General features: G+C 52.4%; 4 protein-coding genes across 4 annotated transcripts; 3 read left to right on the top strand and 1 right to left on the bottom strand.

Annotated features, from left to right (window-relative positions):
- Positions 1-507: 507 nt before the first annotated feature.
- On the top strand, positions 508-1229 carry HER10_EVM0001111 (uncharacterized protein; the record flags this gene model as incomplete). The annotated part of the gene is made up of 2 exons (XM_035470871.1): positions 508-981; positions 1068-1229. 2 exons carry the CDS (start codon positions 508-510, stop codon positions 1227-1229), a joined length of 636 nt encoding a protein of 211 aa, XP_035326042.1.
- A 1570-nt stretch (positions 1230-2799) lies between these two features.
- HER10_EVM0012629 (acyl-CoA dehydrogenase domain-containing protein) lies at positions 2800-5085 on the bottom strand. The gene is made up of 3 exons (XM_035482022.1): positions 4097-5085; positions 3017-4042; positions 2800-2958 (listed from the first exon to the last, which is right to left on the bottom strand). The coding sequence occupies exons 1-3, from the start codon at positions 4308-4310 to the stop codon at positions 2912-2914; spliced, it is 1287 nt and encodes a 428-aa protein (XP_035326379.1). The 5' UTR covers positions 4311-5085; the 3' UTR covers positions 2800-2911.
- A 1051-nt stretch (positions 5086-6136) lies between these two features.
- On the top strand, positions 6137-9160 carry HER10_EVM0006951 (ubiquitin conjugating enzyme). The gene is made up of 5 exons (XM_035483027.1): positions 6137-6912; positions 7127-7172; positions 7308-7337; positions 7468-7651; positions 7711-9160. Exons 1-5 carry the CDS (start codon positions 6869-6871, stop codon positions 7848-7850), a joined length of 444 nt encoding a protein of 147 aa, XP_035326219.1. The 5' UTR covers positions 6137-6868; the 3' UTR covers positions 7851-9160.
- Positions 9161-13621: 4461 nt separating this feature from the next.
- Positions 13622-17740, top strand: HER10_EVM0005534 (ferric reductase like transmembrane component). Its single transcript, XM_035475147.1, has 3 exons — positions 13622-15506; positions 15563-17080; positions 17133-17740. Exons 1-3 carry the CDS (start codon positions 15343-15345, stop codon positions 17164-17166), a joined length of 1716 nt encoding a protein of 571 aa, XP_035326183.1. The 5' UTR covers positions 13622-15342; the 3' UTR covers positions 17167-17740.
- The last annotated feature ends 262 nt before the right edge of the window (positions 17741-18002 follow it).

Below are 18002 nucleotides of genomic sequence, written 5' to 3'. Positions count from 1 at the left end.
GACCCCTGGTGTGGCAATGAGTATTCTAAGTCAGGTCGATTACTCGAGGTGCATACTCACTAGAACAAGGTATTGAAAGCAGTTGTGGATATGACGATCGGTCATGTTCCAGTCTAAGTGCTTTGCAACACAAGAGCCTGATCCACAATAGCATAGACCTGTGGTGGTGATAGACTATTGTCGTATTCCTCCCCAGAGCCTAGGTTCATGGTCATGGACACCGTGGCAATACGAAGTTGGCACTAGCACCGGGCGAAGCTATCCAGAAAGTGACTGGGATGACGACTATGGCCTATCGAGTTGACATCAGCTCTTCCTCGGACTTCCGGAACAATAAGTCATGTCTCGAGGCTTGAGAACCTTCTATAAAAGGTTGACATAGTTCACTTCAAAAGCTCTCATCTCTTCTCCATCATCATCACATCAATCTACTCACGTCACTCACGAAACAAGACAACTCTTAACCTATATTCAGTAACTCCTATCGTCACCTTGCTCCATCCAAAAATGTACGCCTCCAAGATCTTCCTCGGCCTCATCGCCACCGTCTCGGCCATCGATATCTACGGCTACAAGAACAACGAAAAGTGCAGCGGCGGCGACTATATCGTCTGCACAAACGCCAACCCAAATGACTGCTGCGTCCGCTCTTCTGGTGACAGCTTCCGCAGCATCGGCTTCCGCGCCATCCCAACCAACTGGAGGATCATCGGCCGCGCCTTCAGCGGCGGCGACTGCAAGAACGTCAAGTACGTCGCCCAGTCCAACGGCGCGCAGAACGTCTGCTGCGGCGGGAGCAGCTACTCTGGCGGCAACTATGTGTTTGCTTCCAAGAAGCGCGATGAGGGCGCTACTGAGGATGGCACCTGCGCCGCTTCTGCCGGGGGCTGCACTTCCGTTGCGAAGGGCAACTTGATGGTCTTTGAGAACGGACCCAAGTATAACATGACTGATCTTGATGATGCTCTTTACACTGAACTGGTAAGTACATCTGTGTATTTGATGTTATTTGCTCTCTGAAGTTCGTATATACTGACATTGGGTTCTCTTCTTCTAGTAAGCTATAGTGTCCTTCATCTCCATGGATCGAGGCTCCTCTTGTCTCCCTTTCCAGCCCTTCCATTGTCACATTTACTAACGTCTTTGTCACCAACAGTATCTCTATCTGGGAGAACGGCGGAAACTCGGATGAGATCCCCGCCAAGTTCGATGCCTACAAGTTTGAGTAGAATCTTAATCAAGGGGTTGGTCAGGACTCAGGTCAGGAGAGGCGTACAGGCTGCAATCCACCCATCTCCCTGATCTCACCAAGATCACGTCATGATCATCTTTCCCCGTCATAATTTCTCTTTACTTTCTAGTATACAGCTTTCACCATTCCAGTTCTTTCGGGATTGTGTTGCATGGACACGTAGATAGCTAGCTGCTCATTTCAACAATGGCGTATCCGTCTACCAATACAAGCAACATCTATTATCTTTTCGAAGCAGTTCGACTGCGTATAATTATCAAATAAATCTTAGTCTGCGTTTGTTTTGAAACCAACGTGCGAGTTAGATTAATGTTTGGCTACTCTATAGCCAAGTTTGAAGAACAAACATCAAGGGGTCGAGGGGAGCAAGTTGCAACATTTGCCTAATTAAAGCCGAAGTTTCATGGTATATCATGTACCTAGAGCCTGAATTTCATCACTTAACGCCTTCTATACATGAAAATATTGTCACGAAACAGGATTATCATTAGAAACTCTGCTACGTGCTTCCTCATGTAGATCCCACACTCGTTCCGTAGATAGAACAACCTCGCCAACAACGACCAACTCCCTTCAACTCAAACCCTCACAAAACTCCAGAATCCCACATCCCTCCCCTCCTCCAATCCTCTCCCAAAACCTCTCTCAACTCTCTCCACCACTCCAAGACCCTCTCTAGAAACCCCCCTTCCTGATCCCTCTTATCATCCCCGATGAACACTCCCCATCCCAATGTGCTGAGATCCCTCGAGACCAGCGGATTCGGACACCTACAGGACAGCTTAGTCCCAGCTGAAGCAGAAACCTCGCCAGAGAGAACGCCGAGGCAGGTTCTCAGTCGACACCGCTGCGCCCAGTCGATTGCCTCGGTTGTGGCGTCTGGTGCTGGGGATAGAGGCGGCATGACTTGGTTTCCGGCTTGTTTTGTAGTGTTACCGCAAAAGAGACAGGCGCATGGCGTAGTGGGTCGGCAGTTCTGAATGAGGCCACGGAAGATACAACAGAATGCTCTTCAGAGATCTTGGTTCTTCTTCCCGCAGAATCGCGCTAGGAAATTGGTGGCGCAGATTTATTTGTGCGGGAATAGTCTGGCAAAACGGGAATTTGAAGTTATGATCGAGGTTACATGATTCATACTTTCTAGGAGAAAGATACCAAATTGAATAAAGCCAACCTCAGCTAGGTACATGTACCTGTAGAGGGTGGCTTCAAGAACAGTCAGAAGTGAGGCTGTGAGACCGGTGGTGCGTGCTCGAGTCCTACTAGTCCTACCTCTAGGCTACTAGCCCCGTGAAGGATGAGCATCCACGCCAGTTCATCAGGACTTTAGCGCATTGGCATGATGAGGACGCCTGCGACTGCGATGAATCCGACAGGGCTTGATCCCGACTAAAATCAAGATTATCAAAGAAATCGTAGTATTTTGGATTTTCCATAATATCAGTGCATTGTTCGATACTCAAGAGTAGCAAGGTCAAAAGCATGTCACGGTCATGATGTACTCCCATCTAAGATGCATTGCATCGCAAGCAAGGCCAATTCTGATAGTGGGCATAGCTTTCGCAAGTTTCTCATTCAAGGTTTGTATGTTTTGATCCACCGTACCCGTTCCCCGGCGTCAAGGTAATATACAAGACCACATTTTCCCATCTCACATTATTACACGAAGGCTTGGATACCAGTGATGGCACGACCCAAGATGAGACCTGTTTCTTAGGTTAGTAAGGGATATCCCCGAAACATACGGCCACTGGAGCAACTTACTGTGAATGTCACTCTGTCCTTCGTACGTCTGCGTTACGAAAAGGTTGGCAACGTGGCGCCCGATACCATACTCGTCACTGACAGCGTTACCACCAAAGATCTCTTGCAACACGCGGGCATTCTGCAGCGCCCGATCGCAATTCTGACGCTTGACCATGCTGATCATCTCAGGCGTCGCCTTGCCCTCGTCCTTGAGTCTGCCAACCTGGATCGCGGCAACGGTACCGTAGGCCGCGTCGGTGGCAGCGTCGGCGAGCTTCTTCTGTACGAGCTGGTACTTGGCGATGGGGTTACCCTTGAACTGCTTTCGCTCGAGTGAGTATGTCCTAGCGCGGGCAATGCAGTCCTCAAGGGCACCGATGACACCTAGGGAGATACCGTATCTCGCGCTGTTGAGGCACGAGAAGGGGCCTCGCAGTCCCTCGACGGAGGGGAACATATTTTCCTTGGGGACGGGGACGTCGTCGAGCTGAATCATGCCTGTGATGGAGGCTCGCAGGCCGTTCTTGTTCTTGATGGCTGGCGTCTCGAGAGTGCCGGGCGGGCACTGAGACCGTTCAACCAGGAACCCTCTGATCTTGCCCGTTTCTTGCAGCTTCGCCCAGACCATCAACACATCGGCAATGGGCGAGTTTGTGATCCACGTCTTGGCACCAGAAAGAGAGTAGTAGCCCTCCTTGGTCGGGTGAGGCTTGGCCGTCGTCTCCATGGAGCCGGGGTCGCTGCCGTGGTTGGGTTCTGTCAAACCAAACGCGCCGAGCATCTTTCCTGTGGCCATCTTTGGCAGGAATCTCTCCTTTTGCTCCTCGGTACCGAACTCCGCGATGCCACCCATGACCAGCGACGACTGGACGGACATGCCAGAACGGTAGCCACTGTCGACTCTCTCGACGGCCTTTGTGATGAGTCCTCCGGCAACGGTAGAGACACCGGCGCATCCATAGCCCTCAATTGTTGCTCCGAGGAGCCCCAGTTCGCCCATCTCCTCGAGGATCTTTTGGTCATATTGCTCGTCGCGGTAGGCCTCTATGGAGAGTGGTCAGTGTAAGCCATGGAAGTTACTAGAAAGGGAAGACATACGAAGGACACGCGGCAGCATGCGCTCCTGGCAGTACCGCTCAGCTGTCTCAGAAATGGCGACCTCCTCCTCAGTCAGGAGGTTCTTTGCGTTCAAGGGATCCTCCCAGTTGAAGACCGGGCCATCAGAGGCGGAAGCGAAGGTTCTCGCGGCGGGCAAGGTGCGCTTTGCGGCGCATCGCGTCGCGCATGTTCTCAAGGCGTTGCGATACATCATGGCTACTACTGATCAATTGACTCTTCCTCACGGTGGGTTGGGGAGAAATCGTACCGCCATCATGGCGGGAACATGGCCTTGAAGCCCGGGCACGGGGCGTCTTCCCCGCCAGGAGCTGTCCCGAGCAGCATCCGAGGCACAATAGGGGTCGTATCTGATTGGCTGAACGGTTGTAGATGATGATTACATAACGACCCGGTGTCGGCGAATGACGTCGTCGCGGACTACCTCCGCAATGGACTCAAGCCGTCTTAGATGGGATGCGGTCAAGGTGTTATCTCCATCTCGAATGGTACCCGGAATTAGTTCCGAATAGTGTGTGCTTGCCGAGTGCTAGACGCGGTTCCCCAGACTATCGTTCATGCAATGAAGCATATCGGGACATTAGTTGGGATTGTTGGTAGCTAGGTACAGCCACAATCTGGAGAGTGGGAATTGATGATCGCGAGACCTGCCCGGGGAGGGACTGTAACTGGAAAAAGGAAAAGACCGGAGCAGGGGAGGTCAAGTACAAGAATAGGAACAGGCTGGGTGCGGATTGGGGTTGAAAGGTTGAAACATGCCAGGGCAATGCCTTGGCCCTTTGTTCGGCAGCACCCGGCAGAGTTCAGACCCGGGATGAGATGCTCGGGAGGTACATGGGTTTTTAGGCATCGCTCGGTGCCCAAGTCAAGTACCGGGTTCGGGCGACACCTAAGAGCTGGACGTCATTCGCCGTAGCCGGCGGACAGCAATGGGATGGCAGATGCAAAAAATGCAAAATGTAGAGTGTAGGCAGAGTGCGAGGAGTTGGTGTTGATAGAAAGTGACCGCCGCGAAGAGGATGATAAGTGTCGAAGAACGGCACATGTTCTGTTGTACGAGGTTTCAGGTACGCCATATCCCAGAAGGATGAGCTGATTTCGGAATCCGGGGTGCTTTCTTGCTTGAGAACTGATGCGTCGCTGTTGGTTGGACGGCATCGAGGGCCAAATCCATCATCCAGTTGGGTAAGATGCATGGGATGTCTTTTCTTTTGCCATCCAGGTAGCAATCGATAATACTACGCGATTGCTTGGTGTTTTTGGCGCCTATGCTAAGGTAGGTAGATGCATATGCTTAGGTACCGGTACTCTGAAGTCTGGGCCGGTGTGTTGGTAGAAGACCAGGGAACCACTTCGGCTGGGTTGGGAATTGGTGAGGCTGAGGCACTTGCTGAGTCATCGGGTGGCATTACCAGAACCGCCACCAGTCAGCAATTGTCATCAGTTAGCGTTGCAGGTGCTGTCCAGTGAGGATGTGGCGGTGCACAGGTCAAGTTACCTCTCCTCGGAGTGTCCTTCACAACTGGAAGAAAGTGGCCACAGAACCACATTTTGTTTTGTTTGAACGAAACCTGTCGCCCGGTAATTGAGGCTGACGCTACAGAGTGAATGGCCAATGATGACTGAATACCTAACTGCGTAGGTGAGTAGATGTTTGATGGGTGTCATCGTTTGTCAACCTCCCAATTCCCTGGTGGACAGTCTGAGGCGGTAATGACCAATCAACAGTCATAAATCATTAGTCACCAGCCACACTTGCATTTGCTGCGCCCGGCTCCTGCTTCTCTTGACGCTCACAAATCGAATGGAATCCGTGGAAAGTAACAGTGCATCCAGGGCCATTCAGGGTTCAATTCTGGTAATAACGAGTACCTTTGTGAGTAAATTTGGGGAAAAGATACTTTGCGGGCGGCTACCTTCCTGCCCGGTCGTGTCAGTGAATGGAAGCCATGGTTCGCGCTGGGCAGCCTCAGTGCTTTCCTTTAAGCCTTAGGTTTGGCGCTCTGCTCCCCCCCTCCTTCCCACTTCCTGCCTTTCCCCTCCAAAGTGGCTCCTGCCTACCTAAGGTTACCACACGACTCACCCCTTCCCGTCATTTTTCGCCAGGCCCGACCGCTGACTTCCTTTCTCTCCTTCCTTTCCCTCCCACCCCATTTCAATCTCGACATCAATCTGTAACGGGACCGCCACGAAGCGAATCATTTCCTCCACGAACACCGCGTAATATCCTTCACGGGCGATATACCGAACGACCTTATACACACGATCGGGCTCTTTTCTTTTCGGGAGCATCTTCTTCGGGGATAAATCTTTCCTCGTTTAGGTACTGTACGCCCCTCCCTACCACCAGCAGCACATGATTTGCACCCAAGACCGTCACATCCACGCTTTCCACGACGCCTGCTGCTGCTGCTGCATCGACACCGGCTACATCGACAATCCTCTTCGTCTTCGGCATACATATATATCAAGTGTCATACCAACACGATCTTGGTTCCTCTGGCATTCCTCGCATCTCGACACATACCACTTCGTTTCGCTTTCCCGGCCGACGCAAACTACAGAAGGCCAGCAGCAGCAACAGTGCAGCCCACCACCCCTCCACCCACCTCTGCCCGCATCCTGCATCCAAAAAAAGCCCACCACCGCCGACCGCTTTCGCTGACTTTTGCCCCTCACAACAACAGAACATAGCATTTGCGCTTTGGCGATCGACCATCTTCTAGATACCCCCAACCACAAACCACATCCAAAATGGCTCTCAAGCGCATTAACAAGGAGCTCACTGATCTCGGCCGGTAAGTTGCCTGCACACTTTTCGTCATTTAAACTCGCAGCCTTTTTGTCGCAGCCCGAGACGTCAGGTGGGGCCATCGGGAGCGGGGTCTTCTTCAACAAGGACTGCTGCAACTTTTCAGCTCATTCGGACCACTGATGTTGACGGTGATGGCGGCATCAAGCCGACGAGTACGATTCAAAAGATGCACAATGCTGACTTCTTTTCCTTGACAGTGACCCGCCCTCTTCCTGCTCTGCCGGCCCCGTCGGCGAAGATCTGGTACGTCGACTACATCTTTCCCGATAAGAGCCCGCTGTGGTGATGCCTTGAATCATGACTCAGCCGAGCACGAGATCACGGATTCTCAGTGCCCACGATGGGATATGTAGACAATGACTGACTGGATTCGTATAGTTCCACTGGCAAGCGACGATTATGGGACCCGTAAGTCCATTTCCCCCCTCGAATGCTTGGTTGGTTGGACCTGGACCTGGCACTGGTACCCGAGATCCAGCCAACTATCAGCTGGAAATAATGACGTGAATCAAAGCATGTGGCTAATACCTACTTTCAGGGCGACTCTCCCTACTCTGGCGGCGTCTTCTTCCTCGCCATTCACTTCCCTACCGACTACCCCTTCAAGCCGCCCAAAGTCAACTTCACCACTCGCATCTACCACCCCAACATCAACTCCAACGGCAGCATTTGCTTAGATATTCTGCGTGACCAGTGGAGCCCGGCGTTGACCATCTCCAAGGGTACGTCATCTCATAGCTCACCCCAAGCCTGACGTAGGCACTGTGCTAACGTGTGATAGTCTTGCTGTCCATCTGCTCAATGCTGACGGACCCCAACCCCGACGACCCTCTGGTGCCCGAGATTGCACACGTCTACAAGACGGACCGCGCCAGATACGAGGCCACTGCTCGCGAGTGGACTCGCAAGTACGCTATTTAGACGGTGCTCGAGGCATGATGGTTGGACAAGTATGACAGGCGACGGCTTTCCTCTCTCTCTTCGACAGCTCTGGCGTACGATTAGGTCATGGTCATTGCTCTGCGTTGCGGTTTGGGATCTCTTTCGTTTCACCAGCACACAGAAGACGGTTCGGCCGTCGAAACAAAACACTTGACGGCGGATTGGCATTCTCGAGAAGAGGTTACGCGGGCAATGTGGATAGAAGGCGGACCGATCAGACAGTTAGCAGCACAGGTACCACGTACGGGTTTTCATACGGCAAGGCTTCATGTTTCTACTGCATTCACGCTGCATTGCTGCGTACGTTTTGGTTGACACCTCAGAAGAGACGACTGGTAGTCATCGTACCCAATTATTTCCGTGATAATGTGTGTTCGTGTATCAGGCGTGGCGTTCCTCAAAGCCAGTGTAGGTTGCCAAATACCCTCAACGCTTGGATGAAGAGGATTAGTCTTGGCTGGCGAGGGTCGGTCGTCGTTAATATCGGGCTAGAGCAGATATCGTTGCCCAGGATACGACTCGAGAAGGCTTTCTACCTGAGTAAGTGATCGATGAGACCGAGTGATGTCAATGTAACATTGATGATCTGTCCTAAGCGGCGGTCATTGACTGCCGGGAGCCGTGTTTAAAGGCCCGTTCATAGGGTGTTTCGATGCCTTCCGATTCCCTCACACACCGGAATACCTGTCCCGTGGCAAGGGCAGCAGGTCTAGATGTGCCTGCTTGACTTGCCTGGATCGAGTGTGCTGGGACGCCGGCTCCGAGGACCCGGGGATCTGAGGATCCGAGGATCATGGTGATGGGTTTGAGGAGATGGGATCTGGATAGGTGTCCACGTGAGTTCGTGTGTTTATCTATGCGTGATGGGTGGGGGAGGAAACTTAATGGGATTCGTGGGTGTGAGGTTCTTTTGTTTTTCTAGCAGTCCGCAGGATGAGGCAATGCGATATTGCATGCTCAAGAGAACGACATACTGGGAGTTATTGATATTAAAATCGGCAGTCTATGGGAACATGTCGCGAGATACGAGAAACAAGTTGAAGATGATCCGTCGTTTGGATTTAGGTGTGCAAAGGAGAAGGTGTGAGGAGGACTTGGTGCTTGTTTAGCCGCGGTCTTGTACTGGGTGGGAAAAGTGGATGATGTAGCTTTTGATATGAAGCTTCAAATGAGAGACACGTTAAGTCTACGGGGAATTGATAGACAAGATGGTCACTCGAGGTGTAACCCAGCGAGATTCTGTCTTGCTTCCAGGGCGAATGCGGTTCGCAGCTGAGGATCACAACGGGAAGAGAAGGAATGAAGAAGAGCACGGGATACTATACTACATGTTTAGGAAAGAGGCGGAAGATTGGGTGATTGCATCCAGCTCACACCCATGGAAGGCTGGACACTTTCCGGCCTCACCGCCTCGGCAACGATCCACGTATATGGCATATTGACTTACTAGACGGATCATTCTCGAAGCAAGGCGCGGCAGTACGAATAGTAATCAGAGTGATTTACTAAAGGCTGATGATCGTCCTTGGCATGGCACATCTCCCGTGCTGGTTCAACATTTTGAAGGATACCAATCCACGGGGATAGCCTCAGCCTTCCATTCATACATCATCCGACGCTAAGATGCCTTATTGATCGCGTTGTTAAGAACAAGGTGAATAACAACGGGCGCAGATTAGATCGTATCCGGAACACTGTCATATGCATCACATAAACGACGTTGCAGGAAAGAAGTAGAACCAGGACCAGCCTTTAGAAAGGACTGGTGGCCTGCGGGCTCGCCGTTGCTTGGATCTTTCCTTGCGTTGACTTGTAGGGCCAGCAAACATGCACGACATCAGTCCAAACGAAACGTGTGAGGCCCAGTTTGGAAGTGGTGGTGGCCCCCTTTGGCCGAGGATGGAAAGAGAATCGTTTGCCTTTACGTAGGTAGCCGGGCGCGGGAAAGATGAGATGGATGTGTGTGGCGATGGAGAGACCATTCTTCCAGGGACGGAAGAGGTGTTCACGAATCGAGCGAATTGACTAGCCCTAGATGAGCGGCAATGTGTACTGGTATCTGTGTGTATGTACGGCTCCTTTCCAGCCGCGGAAGGGGGCACGTGGTTTCACTTGAAGAGTAGAAGAGGTGAGATTACTCAAAACGGCCGGTAGATGCGAGAGGGCCACCCGGGTAGGCAGAGACGAGGAAGGACGGGAGCCTGTGCCCTGCGTCCCTCCTTCAAGCGTGTGCCCTATACGGATCTCGATACGTAGAAAGGCGGGCAAAGGGTGAATGATGTTTAGCAGAGGGCAAGGCTGGTGTGTTTTGAAACTTGATGATTTGAGGTCGAGCGCTCGAGTGTCGATGGTATACCAGACGGCCATTGTTCGGGAACAATCGTCTCCAGTGCAGTGGGACGGAAGAAGACGGGCCTCACGTTCGAGAAGTGTTCAAAGGAGAGGGCAGTGCCTCGACGCTTCGGATAATCGTGCCGTGTAGATCGACTCGAGGTGTGCCCACTGTCAGGTAAAGGTCGAGCGAATATCGCGCGTTTTGTAAAGGTGGGAATGGAGTCTGTTCAGGAGACAGGGGCTTGCGTCGTTCGGATTTCAAGGGACTGGTCGAGCGACGGAGGAGTTCATGGACCGTGGTGAACAGGTGGTCTTGCTTGTCGAGCAAATAAAGTAAACTCTTGACAGGCTGAAGAATGCGGGATGTAATTAAAAGTATTTCCCGAGACTTGGAAGAGACTGAGTCTGTATCAGATAGATGGAATGAGGCTGGTAGAGACATAGTTTGAAATGTGGGGGTCTTCAGCCGCTGGGTTGATGAGGACATGCAGATTGACGCAGCTGAGTCCGCAACAATCTCAAGGGGGAAACTCTCAGAGGGGCGGCAGATTGATAATCTAGCAATCTGTGATTGGTGAGACGCATTTACTCTTGAGTAGCCGAGTACAGATGATTTCGGCTTCAGTTGCATGCAATGAGGATCTTCACTCAGTTCGCCGGTAGGCGCTCTTGCCAGCACCTTGTAAGCCAAGGGCAAGGGCAGGTAAGTTTGTAAGCAGACACAAACCGCGAGCTTGTCTTGCTAACGAATGGTTGACAATTTGACAAGACTGTCTCGAAGTAGTTGAAGTAGGGGCAACGAGGGGCATCCTCTGCGTAAGCAGCGGGCGGCAACGTGCCATTGAAGTTGGCTTGAGGTTGCCAATGATCTACGCTGGCAGCGGGAAGGGGTAGAGCAGCTTCAAATATGAACTGATTTTTGCATATGCCGCTACGTTGAACTGGTCCTGAGTGCGTAGATTGTGAGTGATCTTCCACTAGGATGTTGAGTGGTTGACGGGGGATCAATCTGCGCGGTGACGGGACGAGATGTGCGGCGGGAGGCGAGCCAGAGGTTTGGCAATCAGCCGCGTAGTGACAGATGGCGAATGTGTAGCCGGTGCCTCTCTGAATTCGATCCAGGGCAGGGCGAGTCGAGGGATCCTAGCCAATGAGAGTGCTAAGAATATTCCGGCTTCAGTGAACAGAGACGGGAGGGCGGTAAGAAGGGGGAGTGAGATATGAAATGGGGGGAGTGTGGGTTTGAAGCCATGTGGTTTGTGAGACTGAACAGACGGGGTATTGGCTAGGAAGAGCGCAGAAGATGTTGACCAACGACGTTATCCAAAGTCTCGACAAATGCTTCCGAGGGGGGAGCCAAGTTGGTTCCGCCGCTTAGTAAGGAGCTGAAGTGTGTTAAGCAATGTCGTACACACGTACTCAAGTGACTAACATTTTTTCCGAAGGCGTGATGATCAAGGGGCCAAAGTGTGCGTGCCGTAGCAGCGATGAAGCGCCACAATCAGTGAAAAAGCAGTCGAGAGTGAGTGAGAGTCGAGACTTGACAACCTACACAGGAAAGAGAGAAAAGTTGTGAAATCAGAATTGTGTCAAAACATCCCTGGCGAAACAAGCTGTGACACGGGCTTAGGCGACGAATCGAGACGCACGCCCCTCTTTTACATCTCCGAAACGACTCTGGATCCAATCAGACGGGCAGAAACCGAACCCCCGCCAAGGGTACGTATCGCATTCTGAAGCTTGCCCTTGTCTTGTTTGGGAGTCACTGCCGTGACGACTGACGAGGATTTCGAGGAATAGGTGGCTTTCATCAAGACTTGTTGCCTGTGCCTGTTGGCTGGGGGCGTATCGATGTGCAACTGGGCGGTTTGGAAGTTTGTAGGCCGGGGAGGATTATGGCCTCATTACCCACATGTGATGCGGGAGACCAGCCTTGTTCCAAACGTGGCCCAAACAGCAACGAGGCGTAGGCGACCGTGGTGAGGCGGAAGGGGCTGATGAGATTTCCTGCATTGCTTTATGGCTATGTGCCCTATGGCATATTGGACATCGACAACATGTTCCTGTATTTGAGAGGATTCATCGTATCTGACTGCTGGTGGCCCGGTGGGATGACCACTGCCAGGGCCCAGGGGAACGATGCCGTACAAAGAAGCGAATTACCTATATCCGTCGGTAAAGGTGGATTCTTTCGGCATGCTCCGTGATGGCAATATGGACCGCAGATGTCCAAAAGGCTTGGCTTCGTGGCGATTAATTAGTTGTACGAATATGGTCAACCACCTTCGTAGGCGGCTCGTTGTCGGTCTAAGCTCTTGATGCGGCCAGCGTCCGATGAAGTTGAGCTGGAGGAGAGTGGATTCCGGAAGTCGAACACGGTAGATGTGATTGGCGGGCAAAGACGGTGATCCCAGACTGCGACTGTCCGAATAAGGTAGGCTTTTTTTGATATTAAGGTAGGGAAGCTAGTGGGTGCGCGATGCCGTCCAGCCCGTTCCAGCGGCCTTGTGTCCCAGGAACGGGAACGAGGCCCACAGAAGGAGGGCGGCGACAAGCCAGGAAGCGCGCGTCCAAGCCGGGATCATGACTTTTGGGGGTTTGGATGGAATGATGTGAGCGGGATTCTGCGGTGTTGTTTAATCGGCGGAAGCTGAGTGTTCGGTCACTATGGAGTAAAGTAAGTACCTAGTGTATTCGGGAAAGAAAAAGAGGGATTCAGTGAGCCTGGAAAAGCCAAGACTCGGAAGACAGGCAGAGTCGGTGAGACGGATGGGCCATTGGGCTTGGTTCCCGTGGCGGGGTTATCGTTTTCGATTGGGCCCATGGAAGGAAAGAATCTCCCCACGACCTGGCCACCTGCTGTATTTTTTGATGCTATGAAAACTACTTGGCTGGCGCCTGCCTTGGTTAACCTGAAGCAACGCTCGTGATATTCCTTCTCGATTTGACAAGAGCGTCCGGTGAGTCTTTCCCTCGACGACGGACTTGAAGCTTGTACTCGAGTACTCTCATGCTTTACGTATGCCAGTACCGTGCCATGTGGAAAACTTGGGAGGGAAAGAGAGAGGTACGAGAGGCAAGCGCAGATGCAGAAATGCACCGTCCCGAAGCAGCGCGGCAAGAACATTGTACCTGCATTGATCCACAACCGATGATTGGCCGAGAACATCTCCGGACCCGCCCAAGTAAGCGTAATGTGGCCTGGCCCCCTGAGGCTCTAGCTGCTTGGCATCCCTGCCCTGGGACCATGCTCAGACGTTTTTTCCTTCCATTCCCTCAACTGCAGCCAGTCTTTACATAGTATCCATCTCGAGTGAGACGAATCCTCGATCTGAGTGGAATGGCACGCGAAAACACCGTCCGTCCGCCGTCCGCGCCGGCCGAGTGAACCACTGGCTGCCTTGCCGTGCCGTATCTGCAACGCGTTTGCGCAAGCTGCATCTCTGCACCATCACTGCTCTGTGCGTGATGGTCTGTTCTCTCTGCTTCATCCACTTTCACTCTCACGCTCGTACACTACTCACCTCTAGTCCAGGACCTTCAGTCTCAGTCTCACCTCTCAACCCCAATTATTCATCGTAAGCCCCTTTTCCACTTGTTCCTCGCGTCCGCTTATCTGCTTGTTGTTCCCATTGACGCCATCTCTTAGTCTAGTCATCGTTGTCTATGATCCCGCACACCATCGTTCTTGAATTACACACACCCATCCCCCCATGTGGTTGTTCTCCCCAAACCCTTGGAACCTTGCCTTTACACCGGAGGCCCTGCGGTAACCGATACTCATCAGTACCCTGCCTCTCGAGCCACCATAGGCATAATGTCGCAGGCTCTCGTACTATCTCGGCATGTCACTGAGACCGACGACCACCTGAATCCCGTACCTGAACATCAACACGCACCTGTCTTTGACAACTTCATTCTATCGTTAGACGTAATATGGCTTTTATGATTATGAATTTCAGGTATGATATAAGTTGACAAACAGCATCTGTTGCCGCGTCTTTCTGCTACTTGACAACGTGTCCAGCGGATGCTCACCGTTCCATTCGAGACTTGTGAAGCCCTCATTCCCTGCCCACCACACGACCCCCCCCTATCCCTACCCCCTTGTCCTGAAGCACCCCTGCCACCCTCCCCTCCCCTTGCCCCCCTCCACTCCCCGCCCTGAACCAGAACGCATCCACCTCACACACCTCTCATACTTCACACCCGAGACTTCGCTCTCACTCCTCTTCATCCTGTGATCGCCCACCTCCCGGACGCTGTGCTTTTGACTCTCTTTTCCCCCTTCTTCCAGCGTCCATCTCTCACACCCCTTTCCGCTACTGCAAGTAGGGACAAGTAATTATCGCCAATCCTCTCAATCCCCCGCGAATACCAAGAATTTTATCCAGCCGCCGAGTGCAGGCATTGTGTGCAGGTAAGTGTGCGACCAGAACCGAACCAAGCAGCGTGGCTTGTATCATCGACAAAAATCACCTTATGTTTCCTACACTCCCCCCTACCGCCCATCCCTCTTCCTCCTCTCCTACCAGCAGACAAGTAGTAGCAGCAAGAGAAGCCGCATCACTCTCCCGGACACACTCTCTTGCGCCTCCAACACTCTGCTGTGCGCCATAAGCCCCTCGGCCGCCTCTTCTTCTCTTCTGCTTCCTCCCCGCCACCTTCTGTCATTTACATTCCAGCTCCGTGCCCTTCCCACCACTTTCCATCCTTCTACCGCCTCGCGCGTGAAGCCTTCATTTCGCTGACCCAGTGACCAACGGATCGCAGGCTCGAATTTCCGCTCTTTTTCTGGGTTCGCGCGTACTTCTTGGATCGACTCTTCACTTCTCTTCGCCTACTTTCATTTAGATGCATTATTTTCTGCGCCCATTCAGCAGGCTCTGAACCCATCCCCAACGCTCGATTATACCCGCGACCATTCGCACACCGCCATCATCACGACGATAGAAATTGCCAACGACTAGGGAAGGAAAGAGAGTTAACGGGGAAGTTTAATTGAAATCCGAGAAAGAGTCGAGAAGAAGACCAACCCTCCACTGGACTGGGATATTTCGGATCGGAAAGGAAATCAGCAAGAGAACAGCCGTCGAAGAACCCCTGGCTAGCGACAAGCCAGATCGAATTGCCAGCCATGGATTACTACTATGCAGGCTCCGAGAAGCCTTCGGAACGCTCAAGATGGACACCTCTTACCCGCATGCTTCTCTCCGGAGAGATGACTCAGGAGAAGCAAAAGGATTTGACGATGCGGGAGCGCTTCGACCGTTGGATGATTAACGAAGGATACCGAAGAGTGTACGTCTACGCACACCCAGTCCGACTACTAGACAGCAGGCTCTAACTCTAAGCAGATTTGTTTTTGTGTTCCTCGTGCTTCACGGCCTTGTCTTCGCTTTCGCCTCCGTCAACTTCGCCCTCAAGGACAACTTGCAAATAGCAAGAGACACATTTGGCCCGACATTCATCATTGCACGTTCAGCTGCGCTGGTGCTCCACGTCGACGTCGCTTTGGTCCTTTTCCCCGTCTGCCGCACGCTCATCTCCCTGGCTCGCCAGACTCCACTCAACGGAATCATCCAGTTCGATAAGAACATCACCTTCCACATCACCACCGCTTGGTCCATTGTCTTCTTTTCGTGGGTCCACACCATTGCCCACTGGAACAACTTTGCCCAGATCGCCGCCAAGAACAACCTCGGAATCTACGGCTGGCTGCTGGCCAACTTTGTCTCCGGACCCGGCTGGACTGGCTATGTCATGCTCATCGCGCTCATGGGTATGGTCTTCACCTCGGTTGAGAAGCCCCGCCGTGCCAACTACGAGCGATTCTGGTACACTCACCACATGTTCATTGTCTTCTTCTTCTTCTGGTCCATCCACGGTGCCTTCTGCATGATTCAGCCCGACTTTGCTCCTTTCTGCACCAGCATCGGCACTTCCGCCATCGGTGTGTTTTGGCAGTACTGGATGTACGGCGGTTTCGTCTACCTGGCTGAGCGTGTCGCTCGTGAGGTTCGTGGACGCCACAAGACGTACGTTTCCAAGGTCATTCAGCACCCCAGCAATGTCTGCGAGATCCAGATCAAGAAGGAGCACACCAAGACCAGGGCTGGACAGTACATCTTCTTCTGCTGTCCCGCTGTCTCTCTGTGGCAGTACCACCCTTTCACCTTGACCAGCGCCCCCGAGGAAGACTACATCTCCATCCACATGCGTGTTGTCGGTGACTTCACTCGTGCCGTCTCAATGGCTCTCGGCTGCGAATGGGATAAGAAGAAGGACGATGCGAGCAAGGTCGTCGGTGTCAACAGCGATTCCAGCGAGGTCGACCCCGCCCTCCGCCGTGTCTTGCCCCGTGTCTACATTGACGGACCCTTTGGCTCGGCCTCTGAGGACGTTTTCAAATATGAGATCTCGGTTCTCTGTGGTGCTGGTATCGGTGTCACGCCCTTTGCTTCCATCCTGAAGTCCATCTGGTACCGCATGAACTACCCTCAGCAGAAGACCCGCCTGAGCAAGGTCTACTTCTTCTGGATTTGCAGAGACTTTGGCTCTTTCGAGTGGTTCCGCTCCCTTCTTCTCGCCATTGAAGCTCAGGATGTCGATAACCGCATTGAGATTCACACCTACCTGACGGCCAAGATCAAGGCGGACGACGCGACGAACATTATGATTAACGACGCCAACGCCGACAAGGATACCATTACCGGCCTGCGCTCGCCGACCAACTTCGGCAGACCCAACTGGGACATGATTTTCAGAGGTATCCGCAAGCTGCACTCGCCCGCCGAGGCTGGTGTATTCTTCTGCGGCCCCAAGGGTCTGGGTAGCACGCTGCACATTTTCTGTAATAAGTACAGTGAACCTGGGTAAGTTACCATTCTAGGCCTGACGACATGCTCGATACTAATATTACTGCAGCTTCTCGTTCGTGTGGGGCAAGGAGAACTTCTAAGCCAAAGTCGAAGAAAAAGAAAAAGGCAACAATTTCGTTTCGTTTCCCTCTTCCACCATATTATTTGTCAACAATATCAGCGTCGTTGCTTGCCTGTATCAATCTATCTCTACCATCATATATCAGTTGTGGTAGGATAGACCATCATGGAGTCTGAACCACGGGGTTGCATGTTGCAGTTGCGCCGGACGCCGCGAGACCAGGTGGATGCCAGGTATTGGCGACACGGTTGACGGCATCACAGGCATGCCGTCGGAGAGGAGAATTTGGAGTGCGACAGTGAGGAAGTGCATCGGTGGATGATGATAATCTTGGGCGTCATCCCCGCAACCCCTTGTGGATATACTATTTACTACTACCGACATTTACATTGTACCTAGCGATGCCATCATCAGTATACTTAGACAGTTCTTGATGCAGCAGGGCACAAGGCTCTTGCAAAAGTCAACTTGGTTTCCTTCAGCCGTTTCTCTCGTTGTCAAACACAGTCGTGCATGTCTGTAAGGAGACAACTCCCAAGATGAGGTGAGACGTGCCCCTTCCTCAAGTCTTCTTCGCCACTGTTCGGGCTCCCGTTGGCCCTAGGAGAATGAGGGAAGCGCTCGGACGCCCGAGCCCGGTGTAAAGATGACGACTGCTTGGGTAGGGACGTGTGCCCTTTGTTGGGTTTCGAGACGCCTGTTGTAAAACGCTCCGACTGGGATGATATCGGACGAACAAGGGGTGTTACATGCCGCCGCGTGGTTGGGATTTTTCTTTCTGTAGGGTCGTAAGCCGTTTTCCTTAACATTGCTTGGCTTCTTTTCTTTTTTTTTTCGACGTCAGTAGATTCGGTA

The sequence above is a fragment of the Colletotrichum scovillei genome (assembly GCF_011075155.1).
Source record: "Colletotrichum scovillei strain TJNH1 chromosome Unknown Contig00012, whole genome shotgun sequence".
Classification (NCBI taxonomy): Eukaryota; Fungi; Ascomycota; class Sordariomycetes; order Glomerellales; family Glomerellaceae; genus Colletotrichum; species Colletotrichum scovillei.
This window is presented reverse-complemented; position numbering and strand designations above follow the sequence as displayed.

Bases quoted from the DNA above. Each gene is read 5' to 3' on its own strand.
- HER10_EVM0012629 (XM_035482022.1), bottom strand. From the start codon at position 4,310: ATGATGTATCGCAACGCCTTGAGAACATGCGCGACGCGATGCGCCGCA. The intron at 4,043-4,096 runs GTATGTCTTCCC...CACTCTCCATAG, and splicing joins CATGCTGCCGCGTGTCCTTC to AGGCCTACCGCGACGAGCAA. The intron at 2,959-3,016 runs GTAAGTTGCTCC...CCTAAGAAACAG, and splicing joins AGGACAGAGTGACATTCACA to GTCTCATCTTGGGTCGTGCC.
- HER10_EVM0006951 (XM_035483027.1), top strand. From the start codon at position 6,869: ATGGCTCTCAAGCGCATTAACAAGGAGCTCACTGATCTCGGCCG. The intron at 6,913-7,126 runs GTAAGTTGCCTG...TTTCCTTGACAG, and splicing joins GAGCTCACTGATCTCGGCCG to TGACCCGCCCTCTTCCTGCT. The intron at 7,652-7,710 runs GTACGTCATCTC...AACGTGTGATAG, and splicing joins GGCGTTGACCATCTCCAAGG to TCTTGCTGTCCATCTGCTCA.
- HER10_EVM0005534 (XM_035475147.1), top strand. From the start codon at position 15,343: ATGGATTACTACTATGCAGGCTCCGAGAAGCCTTCGGAACGCTCAAGA. The intron at 15,507-15,562 runs GTACGTCTACGC...AACTCTAAGCAG, and splicing joins AACGAAGGATACCGAAGAGT to ATTTGTTTTTGTGTTCCTCG. The intron at 17,081-17,132 runs GTAAGTTACCAT...ATATTACTGCAG, and splicing joins AATAAGTACAGTGAACCTGG to CTTCTCGTTCGTGTGGGGCA.